Source organism: Triturus cristatus, chromosome 6 (assembly GCF_964204655.1).
Source record: "Triturus cristatus chromosome 6, aTriCri1.1, whole genome shotgun sequence".
NCBI lineage: Eukaryota > Metazoa > Chordata > Amphibia > Caudata > Salamandridae > Triturus > Triturus cristatus.
The window spans coordinates 857,738,873-857,763,779 of NC_140589.1; the positions used below are offsets into that span (position 1 = coordinate 857,738,873).

Consider the following 24,907-nt stretch of genomic DNA (forward strand, 5'->3'; position numbering starts at 1 on the left):
CCCCTCCAGTGACCTCCCACCGGTCGCCCTCAACTCCAAAGTGCCACTTCCTACCTGCAGATCCTGCTGCCTTCCAGTTCCTTCCCACAGTTCCTGCCTGCATGCCAGCTCCTGCGACACCTGTCGCCCTCAACACCAGCGCGCCAGTCTCTGCCTGCCTTTCCTCTCTACCGCCTGCAACTACGATATCAGGGCTGTTCCTCTCATGCTACATTCACAGAACCTCCCCAGTTACCAGTCTTGTCAAAAGCAGCGTAAGTTCGCTACTGTGGAGAAGTATTTTGCGGTGACAGACTGTAGCTCACTTCGGCACTAATTGTGAGTACTTGGTGTATTTTACATATTGCCCCCTGTGTGCTCCTGTAATGACGGTTAAACTGCTGCCGTTCATTTTTTAAATTGGCACGAGCTGCCTACCGTGAAGATATACTCCGCGCGTGCAGCCTCACCTGTGCCCCGTGCTCTTGCGATGCTTCATCATCGTCCTCTATGACGTGAACCTGCCTTTCTTTCACTTAGTTATGCTTTGAAACGTGGTGATGCCTGGAGCCACCCGGCATTTCTCACGTTGGCGTGCCGCCATTTTAGCATTTGCGCCTTCCATCAGTTCATGTGCAGCTTCCGGCACTCTACTCTCGTTGCCAGCCACTCATTTTTGCCAGCCAAGCCTCCCACGGATTTCAGGCGTGCCTTCTACCTACACATCGATTTTACCCAAGGACATCGGAGCGCCTTAATAGATCTTCCGTAGGTAGTTTCATTTTTTATTTTTAAACACGCTGCCTTCTCATATTTTTTTTTTTTTTTTTTTTTTTTTTTTTTTTTTTTTTTTTAGACTAGCCGTCTTCTGTGGGAACCTTCAACACCACTTTGATCTGCTGTTTCCTTTTGACAGTCATTTATAGCCTTGGATGCACTTTCTGCTTGCGAAACTTTTATTTCTAACTCCATATTATACACCTTTTCCGCACGTTCGAAGTACTGTACTTTAACTTTTCCAACAGTGCCATCTAGTGGTTATCTTTCACCACCGCATCTCCTCAAGGAAAACAAAATTCCAGTTGATTTAATCCATATGTTCGAGTGTTCCTTCTGTTATTTCAAATTGAAGTTATTCCATCAGGCTCAACCTCGCCTGGAGTTACCTGCAAGGCTCATATCATTACCATATGGCATTTACTATTTTCATGACTTTGACATCATTTTCATGTACTTGCCTTAACGTGTCATTAGCGCTGTTACTGTAAATTGCATTTTTACTGTGTAGCATGTAAAAAAAAAAAGGGGGGGGGGGTAGTTCTACATTTACGTTGTTCACATCATATGTTTTTACTGTGTGGCAGTTTTATCCACACCAACTCCTTAAGCCTCTTCATATTACCTGTTATCGTGCGTTTGCTTCCACACTTTCTTGTACTCTGAATGTCAGTTTATTCTCCTGCGGTTCCCATGTCTTATACCTCAAGCCACATCTAGTGACACATTACATTGTTTTATATACTTCCCTATTGAGTGCCAGTTGCACTTTCTACGTTTACATGTGTGGTACTTTAAACTACACCCACTGACACATTTCATTTTTTTTTGCATGCGCATGTTTGTTCATCACATAATTTCTGGTAAATCCACTTTTAAGGCCCATTTTGCATTGTATATTTTTACTTTGTACTGTGTGGGTACCTCCCACACCTTCCACTCAATTTGAGTGAAATTTTACTGCTTTATGTGATCTTCTTCCACATCTGTATCACTTTTTCATGTAGCACATCGTGCCGTGTGCCCCTTCCGCACACCTTTCACCCCAATTTTTGTGGGGATTTTCATTGTTCAAGGTAACTTTACATTATAGTGCTTATTTACATTATGCTACTTTTACTTACTTTATAGTGCCTTCTTTCTAAACCCCCTGTGGCAGAATTTCTTTAAGGCATGTGTCACGATAGCCTACACGCTATTTATTTGTCACTTACTTATCCCCTTTTCATGGGATCTTAGACAGTTTGTATTTTCACCCTACATGGTACCTGTATGAGATTTAACATTTTTCAATTGTCTAGTGGATTTATTTTCAAAAATCCACCTAGGTGTACCTCACACACCTCCCTTGCGCCTTTAAAGTGCTTTTCCTTTCTTTCTTCTGCACTTACTGTTCTTTTCCATTTCCTTTCTGCTCGCCACCTCCACAATGGTCTGGCCAACCAGTGTGCCCTGATGGTGATTAGTATGTTAACTTCTTATTCATGTTTTTACGCTTCCATTGCCACGCAAACTTCTTCCTTCATTTCCTTGCTTGTTTTTCCTTGCATCACTCTTCCCTTTACAACTGCGTCTTAATCACATCTGCTGTCTCGGTTAAAGGTGGAAGAAGGGTTGTGTTCCTTTTCTATCCATGCTTTGCTTTCATTTTTCATACTTCAGTACTTTTCTTTTAAAAGGTTCAAAATGTATTACCCATTCATTACATGTTTAAAAACTTATCATTATCTCATTACATGTTTTAAAATGTATTCTTTATCACATTCAAGATTAATTCATCTTCTGCTTTGATCGTAACCTTTTGTTGTGCCTCTTTGAAGTCTCCTTTCTCATTGCAAAGAAGGGAGAAGATGTAGTATGCTGCTCAGCCAGGATGTGTGTATTTTAGAATGTTGAAGGTTAGAATGTTGGTAAGATTTAATCAGTTGCTGTATGGGCTGAGCAGAGCACAGACTGCTCCTGGTGGGGCTCTCCTTTATTACTAATTAAATAAATACCATCTATGAATATACAAAGAATGGACCACCCTCGTTTATTTCCATTACACCCTCCTAGTTAATAACTACATAGTAGGGATAGAAATGTGGCAACATTCGCCCTTGGTAGACACACTCTGAGGCGTACCTACAAAGATAAAACATATCACATTGTTAAGGATTCATCTTCTGTCAGGTTCGCCCCGTCAAAAATACCAACATTATTCACATTGTGATTTTTTTTTTTCTTCACCCAGATGAGGCACCCAACACACAGGGACTGTGATACACTCATATTTGCTTTAAAAAGAAGAAATCTATGCACTCCTTACCTGAGTCTCAATATTGATTCTCCAAACCCAGGGGCAGAGTGGGGACGTTGCCCTGTAGTTACAATCTAACATGATGGACAAGAATCCAAGCACCAGACTCTCTGGTGTCAGAGTGTGGAAGTCACTTACATTTGTTCATATGGACATCCTATCTGGACTCTCTCTTAACTATGGTCCTGACGTACCCTGTGTAATGGCATTAGTTAAAAGCCCACAATCACTTTATTTTTTTTTAATGATTTTCCTAATGGGTGTGATCTAACACCTATTATGGATAAACTCTCTTACGAACCACCGAGATATTCCTGCTGATCTCGTGGCCAGGAGTGACTGAACGTTACGCTGTTTAAAGCCTTATTCAAACGCGGATCTCCGCTGGTCAATTAGCCATACAATGCCTCAGTGTGGTGCAACTGGCAGCGCCTGGGTTAAATTAAGCTCCCCACATTGGCTTACCCCATCCCCATGTTACTGTCTATTTGCATCCTGCCTAAATTACTTCATCAAGGTACAGCGTCTCTAAACCGGCCACTCTGTGCCAAGGCCTCTATGACGGCGTTAATGTAATGGGCGTCTGCCTATCTCTGACATGGTTTTCAGTGCATGTGTCCACAAATCACTACAGCCTATACAGAAATGTCCAGTGGAAGACACGTCACCCACTAAGTTCTGCGGGACTTTTTGATTTACATCCAACTCTCGGACCCACCACTTTTGGAAGGTTCTATTTTGGTATCTATTCTAAATGTGAGGAATCTTTGCTTAGAAGTAGCCATCAGCAGAAAAACATACTTGCCTTCTGTAATGCGCTATCTGGTGGTTACACTATCCCACCACAGATTCCTTACTGCTGTCCACACTTAACGTTCTGTGGTGTGGTCTTTTTAACATCTAAAAATGTCCCAAGTTAGAAACTGACGTCAGCACCACGCAGGGTTAGCACTTGTATGTGATTCCCCTCTATCAGTTATGGGTGGTATGGAACCAGCACGCAGCTGCACAACGTCAAATATCGACGCACTGGAGCACCCCTGAAATACGTTCTCCAGAGCCAGTGTGACGCCTGGGTGATATTCTAAAGGGGAGGAATTTGCAATTTAGTTTTATCCACCGGAGGGAGCATTACTGAAGCTACGTAACTTGTTCTTTGGGGCCCCTGTGTCACTCCAAAGAGACAATTCTCATGTAAATCAGACTTGATCCTGCTCCAGTTAGAGCAGTCCAGCCAAATTGCCAGGCCAGGTCCCTTTGAGGTGGAATGTAGTATAAACCCATATTTTCTGTGAGACTTGTACATTGGGCCACAGCACTGCTTTATTTTCGTCACTTATGATTTCCATTGAAGATTGCTCAGTCTGGAGATAAAAGCTAGTAGGTATTTTTGTCAAGAGGAGTGTGTACTACTGTATCATTGAACATAGGTACCAGTGGTCTATTGAAGTAAACTTCCTGCTAATGAAATGTCTAGTTAAAGAGTGTGTCCAGTAAATATAATGGAGTATGACAGGTTTTGTATCAAAGCAGTAACTCTAGACATTGCTTTCTGGCCATTTTTGCGATAAATTAAATGATACCTATTCCTTCTTTCAGATACATAGTGCACAGTGATGTTCATAATCCCATGATAGATTCATTGGAAGAATTCAGGTTACATCTTTCCGGTTTTAGACCAGATGTGCTAGTTATTGGTGGTCTTCAGATGATGGACAATTTCCCTTTTGAAGCTGGTGAGTAGGTCATATAATGTTATGTGCATAACGTTCCTGTTAAAAAAAAAAAAAATAATAAAGTTCTTATCTCCAGCCACAGGTGAAATACACAACTACACTTTTCACCTTTCCCTGTTTTGAAAAGAGGTGCATTTATGAAAACTGGGTACCCCGCTAAAACTTGACTAATCAAAAAAAAAAAGGTAATGCTCACAACCAGCACTGGTTCTGACCTGGCTAGATTTACTGGTCACCTTCTGAAAATTCATAAGACAATGAATTGAAGCTAGAATTGTGTACCGAAGTGCACGCAGCACTCATTCCATGCATTATTGACACTCGCATCAAACAATATTATACCAATCTACCCCAGATATTGTATTACATCAGCAAGTGCGGATGTAAAACAGATTCATTGTTGTTTCTACAGCTGCTGTCGGGTGGGCAACAGTTTTCATCCCTCCTTACGTCATTCATTATGCCAAATTATTTCTTCTGAAGGCACTGCATGAGAAGTCTGGCTCCTTGTACCCTTTCCCTTGGTTGGATGTCTTCAATGTTAAAGGTGAAACTTACAGTTGCAGGATGTAATGTGCTTTTTGTTAAATATCCAGGACTGGATAAAGGTGCCACACATGACTTAAGCCACTTGGCAGCGGTGCCACCCGTGATGAATGTGAATCTGCTGGTGACCTGGGAAAATAATCTGTTTAGCCATTCACATCCAGTTCACTACTCATCCATCTAATCACAGTGAGTCACCAACACACCCATCTGTTTATTGTATACATTCTGCCCATACCTATGTTTCCACCCACTCAGATCTCCATCCATCCACTCATGCTTTAATACGTCTCATCTACCCTCATCTTGCCTTTATCATAAACTCACCCAATGCATTCATTACTCACCCTCACCACCTCCTCGTCCACCTTCCTTGCCACAGTAATTACACCATGATCTTTAGTCTCCCTACAGAAACTTCCAAGTTAAAAGTTAGCACAGTTTTCTCCCATCCCTCCAATATGGCCGACTTCCTCTTCCCCACCCACGTCCTTAAAAGGAACTGTAACCAGAGCTACTCCTGTTTTTTAGTTTCTGCAAACTAACTTTGCAAGTTGCTTCTTTCATATGTGCAGATAAGTGAGGGATTGAGGTTTTGCTGTAGCAGACTCGTGGGTCCTGCGAGGTTGAGGTATTGCCGTCGCATACTCTGGACCTTACTAATTTTGGGGCTTTTTGTTGATTATACCACTGTTTTTTTTTTTCTTCTTAATTGTTGTTTTTTCACATTAGTTCCTACAGCGCTCCCCATTACCTGGATGTCTTGCTTGAGCAGGCTGTGGGGAGTGCGGGTTGTGCTTCTCCAACTTCTCCTTTCGGGAGTCTGTGGGTGTTGCGTTGCCTGCTGAGCGCTCTGCATGAGCGAGTGTGGTTGGGCCAGTCTTCTTGAAAGTGCTTGCAATGTGAGCAGCATGCGCGAGCAGCCACTGACTGCATTTCATTGCAAACCCTCAACGTGAACGCTTCATTCAGCTCCATTTATGTTGCAGCAACCAGCGCAGGGTGTTGTGGTGTGGTTTCTTAACAATTGCGTTGCTTTTGAAGTCTCATGTTTTTGGTTACCTAGCAACTATTGCCTGCTTACTGTAGTGGATTACTGCTTGCATTATGGTGCTAGTGGTAAAGTGTTGGAGAAAACCCACAATGCCGAGGAGCCTGTGGCTCTTGATGTGGCTCAGTCTTTGGCTGAAATTCAGCGGATGATACAGGCAGCAATGGCAGCTGCTTTTCGTGAAATGGAGCCTGTTCCTCCAGCTAAGAGACCTTGTATGGAGGCTGTGAACCTTGCAGATTTTGACTCAGAAGAGAAGGCTAACCTTGAAGGGCAATATGCGCAAGGTCCTAAGTTGAAGGTGTTCTCTCAACACATTTGCAAGAATCCGTTTTTTTCCCAATGCTGTTTTGCATTAGGAAAGGGAGGATTTCTTCTCCTAGTGCCAATGTAAAGAGACTGAATCCCTCCTGCTCCATTCATCTGTGAAGAAAGTGTTGGAGAATGAATGGAAGGATGTGGAAAAACATGCTTACCCACTATTCTTGGCCAAATGGTATCCGGTGCAGGACTTTGCGGACAAGTTTCTGGCATCTGTTGAGGTGGATTCCTTGATGGCTGGGTTGGCATGCCAAGAAACTATCTTCTGAGAGGACGCTTGTCCTGCAGACCCTGTTGATAAAAGATTGGATGGGGCAGTAAAGTGTACATTTGCAGCTCCTAATTTTGCACTTAAAGCTGCAGCATATTCTTCATGTGCGATCCAATCACTCCTAAAAGACGTCCAGTCTCTTGCAGAACTGATAAATCAGGGGGAGGACATTTCTCCTACTCTGGCTATGATTGAATAGCGGGTTTCTTTTGACTCCCTGGGTCCAGCTGCGTCTACTGCAGAATCTTCTATAGCAGCTAGATGCCAGTTAGGGTTAAGGTCGAAGAAGTCTGATGTGTCTCAGAAAGGTTTGCTAATAAAGATTTCGTTCTCTGGGTTGAAGTTGTTTGGACCTCCTCTGGAGGACATGGTAAAGAAATCAGCGGAAAATGGCAAGCTTTTAGCACCTGAGCAGGCTGCCCGTCCTACGTTTTTTTGTAACAAGAAGGCAGATGGGGGAAATCCCACCTAATCTTTTTCGGGCTACTCCATTGTCCGCTGAATGCAGTAAACAGACAGGCCCTCATAGATGGAGTTCAAAATCTCCTTGCAAAGGGTGCCATCATTCCAGTGCCTCTTTTACAGGAAGGAAGGTGATGTATATTCTGTTCTCTGTCTGGTAGAAACTCATTCTGGCGATGTGCTGGATCTGAAATGGCCAGTTCATCCCCAATGTCAAGTTCAAAAAGATGTCTCTTCAGAACATTCTTCTCTTTATCAGTCTGGGGGACTTCCTGGTATCACTTGACTTACAGGATGCCTAGCTGCATGTGCCAGTGCATTAGACGTCACAGAGGCTTCTACGATTTTGTGTTCTGGATCACCATTATCAGTTCAAGGTATTGCCTTTTGTTCTTTGTTGTTCACCTGTGGTTTTTGCTAAGGGATTTGCTTCTTTAATTGATATCATGCGTGGAGATTAGGATTTTCCCTTTTTTAGATGATTTGCTAATTTCTGCTGCTTCTTTTTGTAAGGCACAACAGCACGAAAAAGGCCTTGGAAGATGGGCATATCTAATAAAGAATATGACTTTTTAAACAAAGCCAATCCTGTGATCCCAGCAATGTATGGGGTACCAAAAACACACAAAAATACTCCAGACCCTCCACTTCGTCCCATTATTTCTTAAATAAATTCCAACGCCGAACCCATATCAAAATATGTGGACTCCTTTTTGTGTCCCCTTACTTTTACCTATCCATCATTCATCAAGGACACAGGAGATCTTATTAATAAGATAGAAAGCAAGCGTTTTAATCCAGACCAAGAGCTCCTAGCAACATTAGACATCGAGGCACTCTACACAAACATACATCAAAGAAGAGCTGTAGAGGCAGTAGCATTACTTTTAAGTAGAACAGAAGGTGACAGACCGGATAGGTTTATTTTAGAGTGCCTAGAGCTAGTATTATGCAATAATTTCTTTGAATTCAAACAGGTCTTATACCAACAAATCAAAGGGACAAGTATGGGAGCTTTGTGTGCCTCCAGTGTGGTGAATATTTTCATGGGAGAGTGTGAACAGAAACATGTTTTCAATGAGGCGGCGCCCTTCTTTGAAAACTTTAAGATGTGGCGTTGTTTCATAGATAACATTTTCTTTGTATGGGAAGGCAATGAACAAGCTCTCCAGGAATGTATTTCCTGGCTAAACCTAAGTAATGTGAACCTGAGGTTCACAGCGCATTATAGCAAACAAGAGGTAGAATTTCTTGATATAGTGATTTCAGGTACCTTCGAAGTCCGTTTCTATAGGAACCCCACTGCTAAAAATACCATCCTGCAGCAGGATAGCTTCTATCCGAACTGCCAAAAAGACTCCATCCCGTTTGGGGAATTCCTCCGAGTAAGACGAAACTGCTCAAATATAACAGAATATGACAAACATGGAGGACAACTAAAACAGAGATTACTGGTTAGGGGTTACCCCAAGTGTTTAGTCAGGAAGTCATTCAAGAGAGCTAGATTCTACAACCGAGAAGCCTTGCTGTTAGGATCCCGACGTAAGAAAACTGAAAAACTAGTGTGTGTTATCAACCACTCTCCCATGAATTTTAAGATCAAAAAGATACTCCACAAGAACTGGAACATTCTTAATGTCAGTGAAGATCAGGAAGCATTAGAAAGACCGATACTAGCATATCGTAGTAAAGCCAACCTAAAAGACAAATTAGTTCATTCTAGGGACCCACCAAAAAAGTCTATTCCAGACAGGTCAATTACAGGCCTCCCTGCAATACAAGGCAACCACAAATGTGGTACCTGTGTGTCTGTGAAACAGCTATAGTCACCGATCAGTGGACCTATAAAGGACGCACCTGCAGACTATTAGATCACACCAACTGTACGAGTCAAAATGTGTTCTACCTCATTCTGTGTCCCTGTAATCAGGGATACGTTGGGGAAACAGGGAGAGCATCACGTTACTCTGAGCACAGATCAGCCATTAAAACAAAGAAATTGATATCGCCTTTAGTGCAGCATTGTATGGAGAATGCACATACGGAAAAAGATCTACGCTGGTTAATCCTTGAGAAGGTTAAGACAAAACCAGGTAAAAGTGAGACAGACACACGTAAAATGAGAGAGACATACTGGATTTTTACCCTTAACTCTGTTAAGGAGGGTTTAAACGAAGAGAATATGGAAAATTGGCTAAATGTATATTATTCTGTAAATATAGATGGCTAATTTACAAACCTAACAGTTGGCTCGTAGCCTTTGAAGAAGATGTAACACAACTCAATTTTATTGCTCAGCACCACTTACAAGACAGTATAAGTACAGGAGGCCCCCTAGTATTGAGGCTTTGACCCCCTAAAGTCATTATTATGAAAACTCTTTAAGTAAGCCTAAGCGTCACCAAATAAACCGAGCTTACATAAATAATTTGTAAATACGGGGGTAATAGGCAAGAAAACCAAGACACATATGTTTTAGATTACCGCATAGGGGTGAGTCTTTTCATCCTCGACATCTTAATGACTATGAGGAATTGGGAAAATATCAAGGGATACCTGCTAGTCCTGCTTGACTTATCCTCAGCCTTCGACACAGTCAAACATGACAATCTTCTAGACCTCCTGAAACACAGGATGGGACTATTTGGTACTGTGTTAAACTGGTTCACGTCCTTCCTCCAAAACAGAACACAAAGATTCAAGATTAACCAATCATTATCCAACCCCTCCCCGGTCACTCTGGGAGTACCCCAGGGTTCATCCCTCTCCCCGACTCTCTTCAATATGTTTATGGAACCTCTCACTGAGCTACTCAATTTGTCAAACATCCAATATCACATGTATGCCGACGACACACAACTCTAAATCAAAGTCCACTCACTTGATGACATCAAGTCCCTTAACTCAACACTCCATAAAACACAGATCTGGTTGGCAGAAAACTATCTAAAACTAAACAGTCTAAAAACTGAATTTCTCCTAATCGCCCCTCCCAACCAAACAGCCACCATCCTTGAATGGATGAAGCACATTACAGCACTCGATGGTCAACCTATCATCATCGACTCAGCTAAATCACTGGGAATAACCTTGGACAGTAAGTTAAATATGCAGAAGCACCTCAGCGCTGCAACCAAAGGAGCTAATTTCCAGATTAACACCCTGAGAAAACTAAAACCCTTCATACCGGCCAGAGACTTTAAACAGACAGTTCAATCTCTAGTAATTCCCAAAGTGGATTATGGAAGTATTGCTCTCTGCGGCCTACCCAGATCAACGACTGCTCCTTTAAGAGCCACAATCTATACAGCTGCTAGGCTCATCACAGGCTCCAAAAGAAACAGCCACATCTCCCCTGACCTTCGTGCCCTCAACTGGCTTCCTTTTGAGGCCAGAATTCATTTGAAAATCGCTTGTATGACACATAAGGCTTTACATCACAAAACACCGAGATACCTAGCGGAGAAATTGGTACTATCGGGTGGTAACAGATCCACTAGGAGCTCCAACAATCTTCTGCTTAAACCACAACGGTTCTCCAAGCAGAAAACATACTTCCGCTCCTTCTCAGGAATGGCGCCCGGGATTTGGAATGCCTTGCCCCAAGAAATGAGACTTAATCCATCCGCAGTTTTTTTCAAAGAAGAAGTGAAATCTATTCTTCTAGCCAAATTCACGTGATTCTTTGATACTCCCTGTTGGACTTGGCCCTTCTGGCAGGTTCACCCCTAAACTTTTTGCTTTTACTGGTGACCTGGTGGTAGTGATTTTTGGTTTCTGCGCACTTTCCATGTGTCCCAGAGTAAAGTGCGTGCGCACTCTGAGTGCATGTGGTGAGATAGGCCTGCCCTCCCATAGGAATGCATGGGGGAATGTAGGTGTCCCTGGTAGTTCCTGATGCGTGGGGAGTGCAGGTGCGAGTTTGGTATGTGCAGACTCGTGTGATGAAATGCTGCGCGATGATGTGTGCGGTGTCCATGTAGCTAGTATGGAAGTGCCACTTCTAGACGCTGGCATAAATGTGCAGTGACTGCCTGTCGCGTGATTGGCTGACTGAGGTCATGTGATGGGCTAGGGAATCCCCAGAGTCAGGAGGAGTCACCCAGTGGTGAATGGGGAGATCAGCAGCCAGATGGGTGGGAGGAGTACACCTAGGACCTGAATAGGGCTGGGCTTTCCCCCACACAATGCTGGCTCCGCCCCCTGTGGTGCGACTGATGACCCTGGCCTGCTCTCTGAATAGGGAGAGGGGCTGAGCAAAACAAAGTGCTCAGGAACCAGTTGTATCTGGTTCGCCCCTTCCCTGCACCTTGAGACAAAGGTGTTCTGTGTATAAGAAGGGGCTGTGACCCCATGAAAAATGTTCTCTTCCATGATCTTATCTGAGGGGGGCTGCTGCTGCTGGAGGCCAGGAGGAACCGCCACTTGGGACAGCCTTCCTGCCTGGAGGGCCCAGTGAGCTGGCCCCTGGCCCAGCCTTGCCCCCTGCCTACCTCCCTGAACTTTGCCAGGACTTTGTTGCCCCTGGACCCTGCTTCCCATCGCCTGGGAAGTGCTATATCTTTATGTGCGGCAGAGGAGCACCTTCGTTGTGGCCAGCAGCGCGCAGCTGCAATTATTAGCGAGGGAACCCCGACGCAGGGATTCCCTGCTATTCTGCCGTGTAGTAAAGCGGGTGCCCACCCCGCATTGTGGTGCTCGAGCGGGAGCCTACCCCGCTTTTTTGGAGAATCAATATCCCTAGCGGGTGCCCACCCCGCCAGGGACTTTGCCGTCTTGGTTTCCTCCCCCTCGCGGGTGCCCACCCCACATCACCGCGATCGAAGATCACCGCTGCGGCCCCCGCAGAACAGGAAGTCAGGCAGTTCTTGTGGTGACGTGGGCGGGGCGCGAGACAACCATCCGGAAGTCCAAGCAGGGCTCCCGTGAGCGTGAGGGAGCCCCGCGGTCCTGGAGGAAGGAGCTGACGGGAGCCTACCCCGCGCTCCAGTGGCAAGGCCGAGCCAGAAGAGAGAGGTGTTGCTGGTCCTAGCGGGGCTCCCCTGTGACGGTGGGAGCCCTGCGTACGGCCCGAAGCAAGAAGAAGCGGAACCGGAGGTTCGGCGGGAGCCCAACCCGCCTACCGGCGAAGAAGAGAGCCCCGGGCGTGCTGCTGCTTCAAGGAGCGATGGAGACCGGTGAGTGGGGGCTCTTACCTGCCTGGAACGGGGCCCCCATTGTTTGTTCAGAGCCTGTGAGGCTCCAATGTAGGGGGACATGGTCTTCTAAGAGCGCGAGCGCGCTCCAACATAGGGGGGCATTTTCTCTGGTGAGGAGAGCGGCCCCGGAAGGCAGCGGGCCGCTCCCACGTGACTGAGCCAATATTTGTTAAAGAGCCCCCGAGGCTCCAACGACGGGGCACCTTGTTTGTGGTCAGAGCGGCCCCGGAAGGCAGCGGGCCTCCAACGCTTTGGGGACCTCATTCTTCTCGAGCCCACGAGGCTCCAGGGGCATATTAGTTTCAGAGCCCAGAGAGGCTCCAACGGATGCATATTGGATCTAAAGGCACAGTGGTGCCTAGGTTCACTCACAGCTGCCCAGCACTTAGTGGGCAGCTGCATCATTTAGGTTGTGCCTTATGCGCCCTGGTTTGCGCAACCAGCGCAGTCGCGCCCTGACTTTGCTGGTTATTGGGCCTGTCTGCACCCCTGAAAGGCCAGGTTGGCCTGGGGACAGTTTTGCTGTGTGTGCCCTCACCTAGGGTGCATGGTTATTGTCGCAGGTGTTTTTATGCATCATGTGCCTTGTTTTACACTGCTGAATGTATGTTATGCATCATGTGTTTTCCTTCCCTACACCTCTGAATGTGTTGTGATGCATCATGTGTAATGTGCTTAGACCCCTACAGGTATTGTGATACTTAGGTGGTTGTTTATCTCCTAGTACAGGTGGTGCTAGTGAGGTCCTGGTTCCCTGCGCAATATTCTCCTAAGGTGGTTAGGGTTGTGTAGGTGGTACTTACCTGTTACCAGTGGTTACTGGTTGTGTGCTACAGTAATTTTATATCCTATGTTCTAAGTGCTAAGTTCGAAAAAGTGCTAATTCCTGACAGTGGTCCATGTGGCCCTGTCCCCTGTACATATAATCCCTTGTAAAATTCTGCCCCGTGCCAGTTGGCACAGTGTAAATTGTTTGAATATTATCTAATGTGTTTTGGTATAATACAAAGGCTATTTTTATATAATACCTTGTGTGGAGTTTCCTTTGTGGTGGGCCTTGGGTGTTGTTGCTGGGTGCGCGCGCAAACGCTTTACACATTGCCTCCGGGATAAGCCTGACTGCTCGTGCCAAGCTACCAAGGGGGTGAGCAGGGGTTATCTTTGGCGTGCAACTCCCCAGCCCTGACTAGAGTGGTGGTTTCTGCCTGGCTTTGGCGCAAGCCCTAGCCAACCAGAAAGCCCATTTCTAACACTCCCTTGTAAATACGTGATACTCGTGTATGCTCATCTTTACTGTACTCACCTATTTCACGATGCTTATATGTTTTCTTTGTTGTTATCTCTGTACTGTAAAGCGCTCTGATACCTGTAGGGGTCTTGTTCGCGCTATACAAAACTGCAAAAATAAATAAATAAATAAAAATAAATCTATAAAAATATAGCCCATAGAAAATAAATTGGGCTATTTTTTTAGAACAGGTTCGGTACTTTTATTGTTACCACCCATGAGAGGACTAATAACGGCCACACAAAGATGGCAGCGGTGCTCCCAATAGATAATATCTCAGACCAGACAAATAGAATGCTGGGAAAGCTAGCAAGTCTTAGAGTAAGAAAACTTGGCACCTCTGACGCTGGCTTAATAAAGAGCCCACAGCCTCTCCACACAGGAGAGAGTATTTGAAAAGCCTTGCAAAGAGAGTTTAAACAATATACAGGTCAAATAACGGAACAAGTTGTCGCGCTCAAAATAAATATAAACCCGGTGGCACAATAATATCGAACATATTTGCACAAACGAGCATATTTATTATATGATGTTGGTTTATCTTTTCCGTTTCCCTTTCTAAATATACATAGCAAAAGTATATAGTGTTGATCCTAACTTAACCACTACAAGATGGAGCGGCCAAAGTTAGTAGGTGTTAGACGACAAACACCCTGATAGGAAAGGTGACATCAGCGCATATAACAAGAAGACGCTCAATGGTTGCGTCTCTCGTCGTTTTTGGCAGACGGGATCGCGGTGGCCAGGAGTCCGGGCAGTTTTCCAAACGATATTCGAAGCAGGTAAGGAGACATGAGGTTTCCATCACTGGGACACTTGGCAGCTTATAGAAGTAAACCAACAGAGATGTATGTACTTCAAGTATGGTTGGAGATTTTCATTATTGGTTTGTCCGCATATCAAATTAACGATTTAAGACAGAAAGGGCATTAGGAGAAGGTCCTTAGACATCGAATACATACGCGACTCTGTATACTGCAGAAGAACTTGTAAAAAGTGTATCATGGGCCGCTAGATAGAACTTTCAAATCGTGGGCTGCTAATCAACATGTCTTTAGCATTCCCCTAGTAATTTTCTCATCCTCAGCATCTAAACTCAGAACCCCTTTCACAGCCTAAGGAACTGCATCCAACATCGCCGCTACAAGTAGGAAAAGCACTAAAACTAAAGAGGAACTCGAAAATGTGTATCATAGGTCGCCAGAGAGAATTTTTGTCTGCATGCCGGCAACTTGCATTTACCCAAATTTCCCCTAGTAATTTCTTCATTCTCTGCGCCGAATTTCAGAAACCCTTCCTATAGCTTAAGGAATTGTGTCCAACATTGCCATCACAAGTAAGTGAAAGTACCTAAAATCTCTTTCTTTGCAATTAGGCATTTTTACCTTGCGAAGCAGGGTTTGGTTAATTAGCAGTTACCAACAAAAGCATGTCTGGACCAGTAGTGGGTTGCTTTCCGATCTAGAGCCTTGGACCGCGACTATTACATAAAGACTTGTTACAGGCAAAGTGAGCACTAAGCGAGATAACACATTGCTTACATTGTAAACATGTTACCCACAGTAAGAAATGGCTTGGGTGACCTTATTCTAGCAGCAAAATATATATTGTAGTCCTGAGAATGTGTCAGTCATACTTTAAAATGTGCACGTATATAAAATTCAAAATAGAACCACTGTATCATGAGTATATACTGGTACAGCACTAAGAAAACAACTAGTATTCCCCAGATAGGTCAGAAGTGAGGAACCCCGTTCTAATCTGAACAATCTTGTATGTTCCTCCAAATTTTGTCCCATTTTTAATTAAGATTCCTTTTTTCTGATAGTGAAAATAATAACAGCCAAACAATAATAATGGACTCTGCATAACCACGAAAGTCGATCACACTACAAATGAGATGCCTAATAAAGGATAACAAAGTGAATAAAAGGTAAAACAACTAGGAAAAATAAAAGAAGTTTTTCTCTATTCTAGATAGAGAACATACGGGCACTAACAAACTCTAGCTGTTTGATATGTTGTTACAGTGACCACTACAGTTGAAGCACTAATTACCAATGGACAGCCAATGGCCAATTGGAAACAGAACATTGAGATATGGATGTGTCAGTGTGAAAAGGAAGTCAGCCAGATGCACACACTTAATGGTCAGTCTTATCATTTTAGATGTAGCCCCAAAAGTGGAAATAAGACCTGTGGGGATATAAGGTATAAAACACACTAGTTCATAAATCCCATAGATAAAGGATATCATGAACAAGTAACGCAGCATGGAGAAACTTGGCTTCTCTTTCTCATCTTTTTTCTCAAAAATCCTCTTTGAAGCATGGTGTGATATTTTTGGCACAGAGATCTTCCTCATTTTAATTGTAAAAGCAGTAGAAACCAACCACATTCCCTTTAAGGAAATACATTTAGGGCACCATAAATGATTTGCATCCCTTTTGTAACTTTAGATCCCCCACCCAATCTCCGCTGCATAAAATGAAATAGAGCAAGCAGTCTTGAAGACGGTGGACTGAATCATATGTATCCACTGAAACGTGCGTCAGCCTGAACTTTTTTCCACCTGGCGGCATAACCATGGACATTAATGAAGACATTTCACCATGTGTTCTCAGTAGCAAGCCATTTCTAGCTGGAAAACAATGAATGTGATGTGTGTATGAGTATGTTTGGTATGCAATGACTGTATGTGAGGTGAGTGTAAATGTGATTTTTTGATCTCGTTGACCATCTGGTGTCACGGTAATTGAAATCCTTGGTGCGAAGGGCCCGAAGCCGATGGTGGCTGCTCCTCTGTGGGATTTGCCTTTGGCTCTGTGTACCCTACAGTGGGGTCCATTTACACCTATAGAGTCAGTTGATGTGAAGTTCCTGACCTTCAGGGTTGTGTTCTTGGTGGCCATTGCATCGGCCAGGCAGATAGGTGAGTTGGGATCCTTTATGAGATCTACTGTTTTTTGAGATTCTTCGATAAGGTGCTGTTGAGGGCTCCTCCAACCTTCTTTCCTAAACTGCCCTAGTGTTTTATACAGGTCGGTGGAAGTAATGTCCCCCCCCCCCCCTCTCCCCTCCAGATCTTCCGTCTGAGGAGAAGTCCTGGCTACATCTTCTGTATGTGAAACAGACTTTGTTGGTGTACCTAAACAGAAGAGAGCATTTCAGAAAGCCCTTGACTTCTACCCTCAGTCCCTCAGTTGCTGGATTAAAGCGACAATTCAGTTGGCTTATGAATCTTGGGACCGTGTGGAGGACCGAGTTCCGGGACGATCTACTAGATTCATCTTTGCCTCTTTGGCTGCTTTTAAGGGACATCTGTGGAAGATATCTCCAAGGCAGCCACATGGGGTACTCCTCATACTTTTATGGAGCATTGCAGGCTATAGGTTGGTGGGAGTATTTCCTCAGCAATGAAGACGGAGATCTGGCTACTAGAGCCATTTATAGGTGAGAATTAAAACGGGCGAAAAAAGATTGGGAGGATAAATTGTGGTCAGACTTACTTGAAGCTACCACGTCTAATTACCAAACAGTGGCGGCTCCCCCATAGGGGCGTGGGGGCGTCACCCTACTGCTTTCTCGCAGCGTGGGAAGGCAGAAACATAAAATGGTAAAACTACCATTTTATGTTTCTCCTTCTCGCACTGCGAGAGAGCAGAAGTGCCTGGTTGGGGGCGGGGCGTGTGGGCGGTCCTGCTGGAGGGTAGGGGGGGAGTGGCTTGCCCACTGTTGTGGGTACTGACTGTTTGGTCGGCCCCAGGGCCGAACAAAGCAGTCATGCGCACTCCCCCCCTTTTCTCTATGTAGGCTGCTACATGCAGCCTACATTGAGAAAATGGCCCGGCAGGGGCGCTCTCATCCGCGACTCACCAATCACAATGCTGCCATTGCAGCGTTGTGATTGGCTAGGGTAAGGGAGGGAGGCTGCCTGCTGGCTGCTTCGGTGCTTGCTACTTCGGTAAAACGCGGGACCTGGCTGCCGCATTACACCGTCCAGGAGCAGCGCGGTACCTGGAGGCAGGCTAGGTAAACTTTGTTTGTTTCGTTTTTTATTCCCCACCTGGCACCCGCGAACACCTGCGCCCCCTCCTCCTCCCCCCCCCCCCCCCCCCCCCCCCCCCCCCCCCCCCCCTCTCCTCCCACGCGAGCATGCTGGCCTTGGCAGTCTGTCATTCTCCTTACGGTTGGGTGGACATTGCTCAGAAAAAGATCAATAGCCTTCCTACTCCTTTGAGATTTTTTTATAGAAACAAATATTTTCCCTTGCAGCAAATCTTTCAAGTACATTACATAAGACAGCACTTTTATATAAAATGTGAACATGTCATTTTTTTATACTAGATTGGGTCAAGAGAGCAGTCAAAACAGTCATCCAGAATCTTCCTAAATGAAGAGGGAAGGGATGCCACCGGATGTTCCCAGGCCTTGTGCCTGACGTCTGCTCACACAGGAGCTCACTGTGTCACTAAGTGCACAGCACTGTGAAACTTGACACATAAATGTCACAAATTTACACATAACTCCCTGCTTTTCCATCTTGTATTTTTCATTTTGTCTGTGCAGGTGAAGGAATTCCTTGCATTTTGGATGCACGGGGAAAGGTGGGGTCTTAACTGGTAGTGTGGATTGTGAAACCTAACTGTTCTCGTTCAGGACCTTTTAGTAATGGCGTTTCCGGTGGTGCAGGTGACATATGTGAAGTGTGATACCTATAGAAATACTTACTGCATTCTGACTAGTTCAACATCCGATCCCTGGCTTCCACTTGTCATGGCTGTCATTGGATCGCCCCCTGTCGTCTGTCACGTGATACAGCAACAACCATATAATGTTGGTCATTTCGTGGTAGGTGCAGTGCTGCAAGGAAACTTCTTACACTTGTGAGGTTACCCAATTAACTTTATTCGAAGCTACACAGCCCGGGAGCGCCGGAGCGGTGCTCTGTACTCTCCGGAGTCAGCGCGCCAAAATCCCACAATATGGCCGCCGCCGGAATTCCGTTGACGTCACACGCAGTGTGGCGTCAACGACTAGACCGCTACACCACATCTACCCCCTTTAACAACAACCCCAAAGAAACTGTACAGTCTTACTTGCTGTCCATAACGAACTGTCCATACCTCCTGGGCAAATTGATTCTTCTGCCACACCGTGTCCGACTACTGAGACCACCGGTACTCGGGGTGGAATCATTGTGTCCCAGATTGGGTGCTTCCCCACCGTCCATGCGTCCTGCATCCATTCCACCTTCCCGATCTATTCTCTCTTGGGTGCTGAACGCCTGTTCTCTCATGTCCTCTCTCTCCCCTTGCGATGTTCTTGGTGGAGGACTGCTCCCCTCCTCCTTGGGACTCTCCGGGTTTCCTCCTTTCCTCGGGGAGGTGTTAGCTGTCTCTTCTATGGTGTTACTCCAACCTGCTGAGTTACATATTGCCATTCGATCTTGAGACCCTATTTTCCCGTCGCTGAGGAGCGCTGACCTGGAATATGGTTCCATCACTTGAAGAGGGGGTGTGAATTTACTATCTCCTTTCTTCTTCTGTGTAGGTAACTTGATTCTCACCCATTCGCCCTTCTCTAGTGTGCTCTCCTTGGTGTTGTGTTTAGCATCGTAGTGCTCTGTGTACACTGCCTGTGCCCTCTCTAAGTTCTTGCGCACCACTGCTGGAGACCAGTGGCTTTGCACCGTGAGGCGTTTCCACGCAACATTATCCTTCGTGCAAGGTTCTCTTCCTCTCAGGATTCTGAATGGACTGTACCCCGTGGTGGTAGGCGTTGTCCGATAGGCCCACATCAGTCGTTTCAGTTCTTTCTCCCAGTTTATGCCTTGGCTGATCGCCGCCTGGACAGATCCCATGATCACCCGGTTAAATCTCTCCGCCAATCCATTTCCTGCCGGGTGATATATTGGTGTATGTCGCACAGGAATGCCATTTCTTTCCATGAAGGTTTCCCATTTGGTTGATGTAAATTGCGAGCCATTGTCACTTAAAATCCCTTTGGGGATCCCTTCTCTTATGAAGATGTCCGTTAGGAAGGCCAGTATCGTTTCGGTTTCGGTGTTGTCAGCCACGTCGATCTCCGGCCACTTGGAGTATCGATCTATGACTACCGTGATATATTTCTGAGTGTCTTGGGTGTCTTGTATGGGTCCCAGGATGTCTATGGAAATCTCTTCCCATGGGTTGTCCGGACAGTCGTATCTTCCTGGGGCGGGCGTAATAATTTCTGGGTCTTGTCCGCATTGCTGCACTGTTCACACGCCCTTACGTATCTCTCTATCATCACATCCATCCCGGGCAACCAGTAGTCTTCTTTTGCTCTCCATTTTGTTTTTACGATACCCAAGTGTCCTTCATGTGTGATGGCTACGATGTGGGTTCTCAGGGAGTAAGGAGGGATGACTTTGGTGCCTCTTAACAAGAACCAGGGTTTGTCCCCTATAGACAGCTCTTCTCGGATTTCCCAGTACTGTTTCAATTCTTCCTCCAAAAATCTCTTGTCCGGCCATCCCTTCGTCACATATGCTTTTACTGCACTTAGTTTCACGTCCTTGTCGTATTCGTTTTCCCTCTCCTGGGCGCTTATGGCTTTTTCTGGGTCTCCTGTGAGAGCAACTGCGTACTCCTCCCATCCTCCTTCCTCTTGGTCCTCCGCACATTCTTTGGATGCCGCCCTACTCAAAAAGTCCGCTACCTTGTTCTTGTGTCCTGGCAGGTACTCCACGTCATACACATAATCTAGTAGCCTCAGTGTCATTTTGGCAATCCGTGGAGTAGCATGCTCATGGCCGCTTGATGTGAGGACCTTCACCAAGGGTTTATGGTCTGTGCGTAGAAGGAACTTTCCTCCCCACAGGAACTGCCGGAATCTCTCCATTGCCCACACTGCCGCTAGCATCTCCTTCTCTATGACACAAAATTTTTGTTCATTGGGTGCCAATGCTCTGGAAGCGAAGCTGATCGTGGTGATTACTCCTTCTGTGGATTGTTGCGTGAGCACTGCCCCTAATCCTCGGTCGCTAGCGTCAGTGGTTAATATGGTCTGCGCATCTGGGTTGAACCCGTGTATAGGCACTGCCTCACTGATGTTGCGTTTCATGTCCTCTAACTCCTGTTGTTCCCTTTCCGTCCATTGGAATGTAGATTTGTCCTTCAGTAGCAACCGCATGTTATGGGTCTTGGATGCAAAGTGTGGAACGAATTTACTATAAAACTCTGCCATCCCCAGGAAAGTCCGGATGTCTTCCCTGTTTTTGGGTGTAGGAGCATCCCTGATCGCTGTGACATTGGACGCTTTCGGTTCTATACCATGTTGACTTATCTCGTGCCCCAAATACGTGACTCTATTCACTCCGAACTTGCATTTGTCCCATTGGGCGGTGAGTCCGTTTTGCATCAATATGGTCAGTACCTCCATTAACTTCTTGTTGTGGTCTGCTCTGGATGTTCCCATCACCAGTATGTCATCCTGGAAATATTGGATGACTTCCTTTTTGTGGAACAACCGGTGCATCAGTTTTTGAAATATCGCAGCCGCTGAGGCTAATCCGAAGGACATCCTCAAGAATTTGTATTATCCAAATGGTGTGATAAATGATGTTAGGTGGTTGCAGGAACGATGCAAGGCAATCTGGTGATACACTGATGTCAGGTCGATGGTGGAGAACCATTTTGCTCCCTGGGTTTTGGCTAGCATTTCGTTGCTCCTGGGAAGTGGGAACTTGTCCACCACAATGTTTTTGTTGAGTTCTCTTAGGTCGACACACAACCTCACCTTCCCGTTGGGTTTCTGCGCTACCACCAAGGGCGCCAGCCATTCCGCATTGTCGATCGCCTCTATCACGCCATTATCCTCTAGTCTCTGCAACTCTTCCTGTACCGCTGCCCTGGTCTGGAATGGGATGTTACGTGCTTTGTGGGACACAGGAAGTGCACACTCTCTCAGATGGATTCTATGCGTGAACTTTGCCATGCGGCCTATGCAGTCACTGAAGACGTCCGGAAACTCTTCTTTCCATCGCTGTGCTGCACGTTCTGGTCCCTCTTCCGTCATAAGGACTTGCGTGTGTCCTCCTGGGTTTAACTTCATTCCCAGGGCTCCTTGATCTTTCCAGCCCAGTACCGACGGTCCTTTTTCGGCCACATATAATTTTCCTTCACACATTCTGCCTTTGAACTCGAATGACAAAGGGCAAAATCCCACCATGGAGATGGGTTCCCCTGTGAATGTCACTGGGTGGATGTCTGTGGGCCTTAGATGATAACTTGTTCTTGTCACGAACTCCTTTTCCCATATTTTTCTCTGGATAATCGTGTAGGGGGACCCCGAATCCGCTACCATGGTCACTTGTACTCCTCCGATCGTCATCTCACATTTTGGCTTCTTGTCGGTGGTACATTCTATGCCCAGGACCTGCTCTTCCACTATCAGGATTCCGTCTTCATCTTCCTCTTCCTCCTCTTCGTTCTCCTGGTGCCGATCTTGTGCCACATACTTTACTTCACTTCTATTGGTCTTCCTCCTGCACACTTTCTCGTAGTGACCCAATAGTCCACAGTATGAGCACTTGGCACTAATTGCGGGGCAACCCTTATCGTTGGCGGCATGAGTGCTGCTGCCGCATCTATAGCAGGTATACCTACTCCAATTCCGTTGTCCTTGTGGTCTTGGGGTTCTAGTATTGTACTTTTTATAGTTCCGTGCTCCTTGTTGTCCTGGTGGTTGTTTATTGTCGTTTGTCTTCCTGTCCGCTACCTTGCACACTGCTTGCCCTTGACTGCTCTCGTGCTTGGCTGCTTCCGCGCACCTCTTGGTCAACTCCGCCTTTTTTACTAAGGCCACTACTTCTAACGCGTGCTGGAACACGTCTACATCCGTGGGCCTGAGCCGGCATAGCGTGAAGCTGGTGCTGTAGCGCACTTACCGCTGCTCTGCCGCGCTCCCGGTGACTTGCTCCGTGGGAGGGCAATCCTGGTGTTGTGACCTCACAAGTGGGTTCTGAATGGGGTGCAGGGTGTCGCTTCACCACCTCGTCGCCATTATAATGTTGGGTCATTTCGTGGTAGGTGCAGTGCTGCAAGGAAACTTCTTACACTTGTGAGGTTGCCCAATTAACTTTATTCGAAGCTACACAGCCCGGGAGCGCCAAAGCGGTGCTCTGTACTCTCCGGAGTCAGCGTGCCAAAATCCCGCAATATGGCCACCGCTGGAATTCCGTTGACGTCACACGCAGTGTGGCGTCAACGACTAGACCGCTACACCACAAGCCATAGGTCAGTATCGTGCCCTTGTAGAGTGCCACCCGGCCTCTACTATACTTTGTATGGCTTCCACACTCAGAGGTGTTGTGAGGAAACAATGGCTCGTGTGGATTAATATTTACCAATACAATGTATAATACATGATAACGATCCAAAAAAGGGTTAGGTGTGATGTCAGAAAGAAAGGCACAGCCATACACATTAGGTCTTTTGTAGAAAATATTTTTCTTTTATATAACAAAAAAGTTTTGTAGGAAGTGGACATAAATTCACAATACAAGTTGACAATATTCATACAATTTTCAAATAGTGTCCCAGTGAAAAAATTAACCTAAACAAACAAATAACATAAAGTGCAACATACAAAAAGGTTTCAATTTTTCATTAGGAAGGCAATCATAAACAATTAATAAATCCAATTATCAACACTCAAACATTCTGAGTGTCGACAGAATGATTTGCCTTTCACGTCAACGGCGTTTCGACCCTATTCCAATTAAAGGGTCTCGTCAGGACAGTCTAATATAGGGACATCTACAAAGGAATAATAAAGAAAAATACTTGTCAAAAAAGGGGCTCTTTTTTATCTCTAAAAAAGGGGGCAATTTTTAGAGGAGCATTGATATTAAGTCTCTCTACCTGGTCGTCTTGGATGATATATAACGTTTTAGTGTTCAGTGACACCGTGCTCAATGTGAAATAAAATACTCACAGGAACCCAGCCGGGTGCTGCATGAGAACAATAAAAAACTATTAATGTCAAACTCATTATCTAAAAATGATTATCAAGGTGCTCATGCTTTCTACTTACCCCTGTGAGAAAAGACTCACGAAGAGGCAGTAGCCCACTGGTTGAATGTCTAATGTTGAATGTGCTCAGCGTGAGGGTCTGATAGCATACGATCACACACGGGGGCTGCAAACGCGAACTGCTAAATAGCTGTCGCTTATTTTCCAAGAGTCCAATCAACTGTAACAAGATGTAAAAAGAAAATATAATCGGCTCCTGGGGTTGGAAACTGACCAATTATTTGCAGAAATAACCTATATAAAAAACGGCAAAGCTATCCCTACCTCTCTTCTCCGCTTCCGGGTGTACGAATCTCCCGTGAAGTCCTGCAGCAGGCGAACGAAGTTCAGTCTGCTAGGTACGATCGCATTGATTGGTTGGGATATTCTAATATTTGAACATGATTCGCTGGCGGTTGGCCAATCCGAAGTCCCCATCAATAATGAGCCAGTGAAGGAAAGCGCGTCACGTTGCTAGGTGACCGGCGCATACTATCGTTCCAAGTGAAAGACGTCTTTCATATATTGTCAATAAAGTTGTAAAAAATTCGTATAAAGGACCCGTTGTACATGTTCCATTACGTAAGGTAAGAACATCGCTCTGCCATACACTGCTGAGTAACCAGATGTGTTATATTGAGGGACTTGTGGGAATTAGGTCATCAAGCATAATTCCTTGACAAATTAATTTAGAACAGAGAAAAAAAATAGAAAATACAATCGTAAACAATAACGGATTTCTCGTTTCGTTAACCCAATATGACACATACCGGTATACATTGAATCGTTTTTTTGTAAAAAAACATAAAAGATTTAAAGTGGACAACTGCAAATCTTATGGAAAGTCCACCGCCAAGTCTCCATTGAATATTATGAGAATATGCTACTATACATTTTAAGCATTTTCGGCTAAAGATAAAA

General features: G+C 45.3%; 1 protein-coding gene across 1 annotated transcript in view; it reads left to right on the forward strand.

Moving 5' to 3' along the window:
- The window catches only part of LOC146817964 (ADP-dependent glucokinase-like), a 173,462-nt gene that overhangs the window by 107,352 nt on the left and 41,203 nt on the right, over positions 1 to 24,907 (forward strand). Inside the window, exon 5 of the mRNA XM_085611442.1 lies at positions 4,655 to 4,791. Within this exon, the coding sequence (XP_085467568.1) occupies positions 4,655 to 4,791 (137 nt within the window). The remainder of the gene's footprint in view (positions 1 to 4,654; positions 4,792 to 24,907) is intronic.